We start from the raw sequence: 5,983 nt of genomic DNA, 5'->3' as shown, positions 1-5,983 counted from the left end.
CTAAGACGCTTGATCTTTCTCTCTAGTTGATTTTCAACTTCAGCTTTATAGATTTTAAAGTAGTCTAATGCTTCATCTTTAGTCTGCAACAAATAAACATAGCAAAATCTAGTCGCATCATCAATCAAAGTCATGAAATATCTCTTTCCACCTTTTGTCAACACACCATTCATCTCACAAAGATCAGAATGTATGAGTTCTAGAGGTGCCAAGTTTCTCTCCTCGGCAGCCTTATGAGGCTTTCGAGGTTGCTTAGATTGCACACAACTATGGCACTTAGAACCTTCGGCAACTGTGAAGTTCGGAATTAAACTCATGCTGGATAGCCGAGACATTAAACCAAAATTAATATGACATAAACGAGAGTGCCAAATACTTGCATCATCATTAACACTAGCACAAATTTGGTTTATTGACTTATTGCAAAAATATGAAAGAGAAAAGCGGAACAAGCCTCCGCACTCATAGCCTTTTCCTATAAATTGTCCAAATCTTGACACGATTACTTTATTGGACTCTAAAACTACCTTAAATCCATCTCGACATAGAAGGGAGCCGCTAACTAGATTCTTGTTCATAGTAGGGACATGCTGCACGTTCCTTAGTTGCACGATCTTTCCCGAAGTAAACTTCAGATCCACCGTGCCAATGCCACGAACAGAAGCATGTGACCCATTCCCCATTAGGACGGAAGAATCCCTTGCGACCTGATAAGAAGTAAACAGGGAGATGTCAGCACACACATGAACGTTAGCACCCGAATCAATCCACCACGAAGATGATTGAAATACTGAAAGCACAATAGGTAAATTACCATACCCATCAGTATTGCTAGCGGTCACCATGTTGACAGTCTTGGAGCTTGTTTTCCCTCCGCGGTCTGCACGTTCAGGGCATTCCTTGGAAAAGTGTCCAGGCTTCCCACAGGCGTAGCACTCTAGCTCAGCCTTGTTGAACTTCTTCTTCTTGAAGGTAGTAGTCTTGGTAGGCTTGTTGAAAACAGGTTTGTTCTTCCCTTTGTTCTTGTTCTGTGGGTACCTCTGCACCATGTTAGCAGTAGGCTGAACCTCACCTCCTTTTTCAGTAGTATCTTTAGCCCGAGCTTTTTCCTCAACATCAAGAGATGCAATCAGATTTTCAACTGATATCTCCTGTCTCTTATGCTTCAGAGTTGTGGCGAAATTCCTCCATGAAGGAGGCAACTTTGCAATCATGCACCCAGCCACGAATTTGTCGGGTAGAACACATTTAAGGAGTTCAAGTTCCTTCACAATGCACTGTATCTCATGAGCTTGTTCAACCACAGAACGGTTATTCACCATCTTGTAGTCATGAAAACTCTCCATGATGTACAGTTCACTGCCTACATCTGTTGCACCGAATTTTGCATTCAGTGCATCCCACAGAATCTTTCCGTCATTTATGTGCATGTACACATCACACAGACGGTCAGCAAGAACACTCAGAATGCATCCCACAAACATAGTATTGGCTTCCTGGAATTTTCTCCGATCTTCGTCGGTCATTCCCTCTGGAGCACCAACACTAGCATGGAAAACTTTCAGAGCAGTAAGCCAGAGCGTGGTCTTCACCTGCCACCTCTTAAAGTGCACACCGGTAAACTTATCCGGCCTCAGTGCATCAGCGAATCCAGCCATAGTTAACTCAGGAAATTGCCTATATTTAGGTTTTTGGATTGTTGGAATATTAGGCAAGTTCATGATTAATTCCAGTAAATAATTCATGACTAGAAGAGATACTAGCATGCAAAAATCTAGCAAACTAGAAGAACAGCAAGACATGCATAACATCAGCAAACACCTAACAATAGCTGTAGAAACAGACATGAACAGAGGATGTTGGACGTACTGATCGTTAGCTATTATGGGTGCGACAGGGTTGATGACGATGTTGGCAACGATCTGCTGCTGACGGCGATGAATACGACGATGAGTAGCACCACCCGACTTGGACGGAAGACGACCCGTGATGACGAATTTGAGCAGTCGCGCACAGCGCTTCCAAAAAACCTAATTCGTCCTCTCCCGGTGCAGGATCGCAAAGACGAACGGTTCCGGAGACCTGCTCTCCCACGCGTCGATGCACGCCGGCGTTTGGGATGGAGTAGACTACGATGGCGGCGCAAGTTGTGAGATGAGGCAAAACCCTAGGTGTTTTTCGGTGTGTCTCTGGCCGCAGCCGGTAGCTGTATATATATTAGGACCAGAGGCGGTATTGTGTCGCGACCACAATCCCAAACCGACTCGGTTTCTAATTCGTATACTTACCGGACAAGAAATCAAAAACTTGTCTGCCAAGACATAAAAATAAAACGGCAAAAGGAAGCTGCGCTCCTGCAAGGAGACGGACCGGATTTCGGCGGACCATTCACGCGCATGTCGCATGAGGCGAGCGAGCGCGCGCGTGTGGTTTTCCCTTTCTCTTCTCACACACCACTTAGAGTGGTGGAGAGAACCCACTATATAAAGAGGTCCAACTCTTCTTCAACTTCCAAGGTGGGACTAAACTTAGCACCACCACTTGCCATTTTACACATGGGCTTTGAGATTTCAGAAATTGCTATGGGCCTAGCCCATTAATTCTAACATCTCTCGGCAAAAAAGACAAATTTGAGGTTTGTGAAACAGTTTACTGTTCAGGTGCTGTTCTGACCCAATACGTGTCTTTTGCTCAGAGCTACTCAAATGTTCAAATGAGCTGAAATTTGAAGTGGACCTCACGCACAGAAGCATCTTCCATGAAAAAAAACCCGGATTTGTTTGAATTTGTTTTTGTATTTTCTTTGAATTTACTGTTCATCCGGTGCATATGAGTACATGCTCAGAAATGGATATTCACAACCTAGAAGCATTAACAAAACTTTAAAGGAGGCGAGGCTTTGATAGAGACGTCTTTAAAGAGGAAAATTTCCATTATTTCACTTGCTAAATTAGCAATTGTCGACCATCTTTTACACTTTTCTTTACAGATCTACGATGCATAATATAACAACACAAGTAATAATAATTACTCAACACACGAGGGCACACATGTATCAAATATATAATACTAGAAAAAAAACAAAAAAAAAACATCACAAGTAGTAATAATTACTCAACACACGAGGGCACAATATCAAATATTCAAGCCTCGGCGTAGAGGTGAGCCGGGAGCTTGGGCTCCACGACGGCCTCCAGTGGGTACTTGCGTGGTGTTGACAGTCCAAAGATCTCCTCCATGCTCAGCTCCACGCCATCAGGGAGCCTCCACGTGAACCCGTGCAGGAGGTTCGCCAGACTTACTTGGATCACCTTCAGCCCAAGACTATACCCCGGGCACATCCTGCGTCCCGACCCGAATGGAAGCAACTCATAATCCTGCCCCTTGACGTCGAGCCTGCTACCGAGGAAGCGTTCTGGCATGAACTCCTCCGGCGCTTCCCACAACTCCGGGTCACGGCCAATAGACCAGACCATGACTAGCACCCGTGTGCCGGCGGGGATGTCGTAGCCGTTGATAGACGTGTCCTCGCGTGAAAGGCGGGGTACAAGCATCGGCGCTACCGGGTGCAACCGCATGGTCTCTTTGACGATGGCATCCACATAGGGAAGGCTCGACATGTCCTTTTCGGTGACCCATCGGCCTCGCCCCACCACACGGTCCAATTCCTCGGTGGCTTTCGCGAGCACCTCTGGCTTCTTCAGGAGCTCTGAGAGGGCCCATTCCACTGTCACCGCGGAGCTCTCCGTGCCGCCAGCAATGAGGTCCTACACGAGCACGTTTCAAAATGGTGTTGATTAGTGTGAAATGTAGGACTTATTGGTGATGTGTAAATGAGTGATGCTGTACATAGTTAATTAAAATCAGTTCAACTGCTTGCACAATCTAAATGAATTGCAATGTCACGGTCCAATTTGGGGTATTGCCACTGATATGAAAAGTTCATTTCTCTATTGTATTTGGTGGAACTTCTCTACAGTTGACACCTGGTGAGACGTGCCTATCAACAATCCCATTATTTGCCCCAGAGTTCAGATAATGGAACTATTAAAGTCTGACTCGCTTAGACCGATAGAACAGACGATAGCAACAGGACATAATATACTTGCTGGCTTTTCTGCTTAGAACGATGATACTTGTTTTGTTTTCAGTGCAGGCAACCAACTACATTTGTGTACGAACCTAGTCTCAAAGCACATGAATTGTTGTTGTAGGAGCAAGCAGGGGATAAATATGCAGTAATTAAATTGAGTGCAGGGAAGGAAAGCAATAGCAGTAGCATTCACCTGAGTGAAAGCCTTGACGCCCTCTCTGTTGAGCTTGACCTCGAGACCGGGATCGCTGGCGAACTGCAGCAGCACGTCCACCATGTCCTTCACCACGAAGCTCTCCCCCTGGCGGCGACGGCGCTCGCTGTGCTCGTCGACGACGTGCTCCAGGAACCGGTCGAACATCTTGCTCAGCTTCTTCATCCTCTTGATGTACCCCTGCAGGTCCATCCAGTCCAGCCACGGGATGGAGTCGCCGATGTTGAGCACACCGTTGAGCAGGAACAGCTCGTCGATCATCCACTTGAACTCGTCGGGCGTCGTGATCACCGCCCCTGCCTCGTCCCTCACCTCCTTCTCCAGGTACTTCTTGCCCATCACCATGCGCGTGATCACGTTCAGGCTCACCGTGGACAGGTAGTCCTTGAGCACCACCACGCGGCTGGCACCGGCGCCGCCGCGGTAGAGGTCGCCGAGGAGGGCGAGCACCTCCTCCCTGCGGATGTACTCGTACGACTCGAGGCGCTTGGCGCTGAAGAGCTCGGTGAGGCACATCTTGCGGGCCTGGCGCCAGTAGGCGCCGTAGGGGGACCAGGTGATGTCGCTGTAGTTGTAGGTGGTGTACCTGCCGGCGGCGGTCTTGGGGCGGTCGGTGAACACCACGTCGTGGGTCTTGAGGAAGAACTTGGCCATCTCCACGGAGGAGCCGACGACCACCGGGAAGGAGCCGAACTGGAGTTGCATGAGCGGGCCGTACTTCTTGGACAGCGCGTGGATGGAGCGGTGCGGGAGCGTGCCGATGAGGTTGAGGTTGCCGATGATCGGCCACGGCTTGGGGCCCGGCGGGAGGTTGTACTGGCGGCGGCGGCGGAAGACAAGCTTGAAGAAGAGCACCGTGGCGAGCACCACGCCGAGGAAGGACGCAAGTTGAGGAAGCTCCATTGGGATCGCGGGCCGGGTGATCAGCTCGATGCAGGTGGGTGTGGCTGAGTGATGTGTTCAAGCTTGAGCTGGCTGTTGAGCTCGTTGTGGTGCTTCCTCAGACTGCGTGCGGCCTACTTATAGATGGCGTCGTGGCGAGGTGGAAGGAGCGCGTGGTGGGAAAGTAGGGAGGAATCGAAAAAGACTTGGAAAACTTGACGAAGACACTGATGCTGACGTCCATTTCGTGGAGAAAACGTGGTGAGAGTTTACTGCTGCTCAGCAACAGACTTCACTGTAGACGGTGTATACATACAACGCGGGATCATGGGATCATGACTAATGTAATTTAGCAACTAAACATGCACGCACAAATTGAATTTGGCTATGTTTTTGTCTAGGAAAGGCTATCTTTAAGCAGATCCATGCCCTTTCTGCATTCAGTTTATTCTAGGAGTCCAGCCTTTTTTTGCTTGATTGTATTCAATTATTTCCATTTCGCCCAGACCTAAAGTGTATGGACATCCATGTTAAAAAAAATAGGCTATGGACGCTCTGACAAATATTTGGTACTCCATCCGTTCACTTTTACAAGTCGTTTCAGACAAGTAAAATTATGTTGTTTTGCACACTGTCTGAAACATCTATAAAGCCTTATAAAAATGAATAGAGGGAGTATTTTGGTCGTTGTACGTGGTACATGCGTATGCATCTCTTTGGGTGAGCACGCACAGCACATCAGGCATGAAACGGGGCCAAATCCGACAAGTTTAATGGCGCGGACACAAGATCTC

The 5,983-nt window shown here is 48.0% G+C and overlaps 1 protein-coding gene across 1 annotated transcript; it reads right to left on the bottom strand.

The window, feature by feature from the left end:
- Positions 1-2,898: 2,898 nt before the first annotated feature.
- LOC123121529 (trimethyltridecatetraene synthase) lies at positions 2,899-5,311 on the bottom strand. The gene is made up of 2 exons (XM_044541534.1): positions 4,287-5,311; positions 2,899-3,767 (listed from the first exon to the last, which is right to left on the bottom strand). Exons 1-2 carry the CDS (start codon positions 5,208-5,210, stop codon positions 3,144-3,146), a joined length of 1,548 nt encoding a protein of 515 aa, XP_044397469.1. The 5' UTR covers positions 5,211-5,311; the 3' UTR covers positions 2,899-3,143.
- Positions 5,312-5,983: the final 672 nt, after the last annotated feature.

This window comes from Triticum aestivum, chromosome 5D (assembly GCF_018294505.1).
Source record: "Triticum aestivum cultivar Chinese Spring chromosome 5D, IWGSC CS RefSeq v2.1, whole genome shotgun sequence".
Classification (NCBI taxonomy): Eukaryota; Viridiplantae; Streptophyta; class Magnoliopsida; order Poales; family Poaceae; genus Triticum; species Triticum aestivum.
The sequence above is the reverse complement of the archived record's forward strand: the minus strand, read 5'-3'. Positions and strand labels throughout refer to the sequence as shown.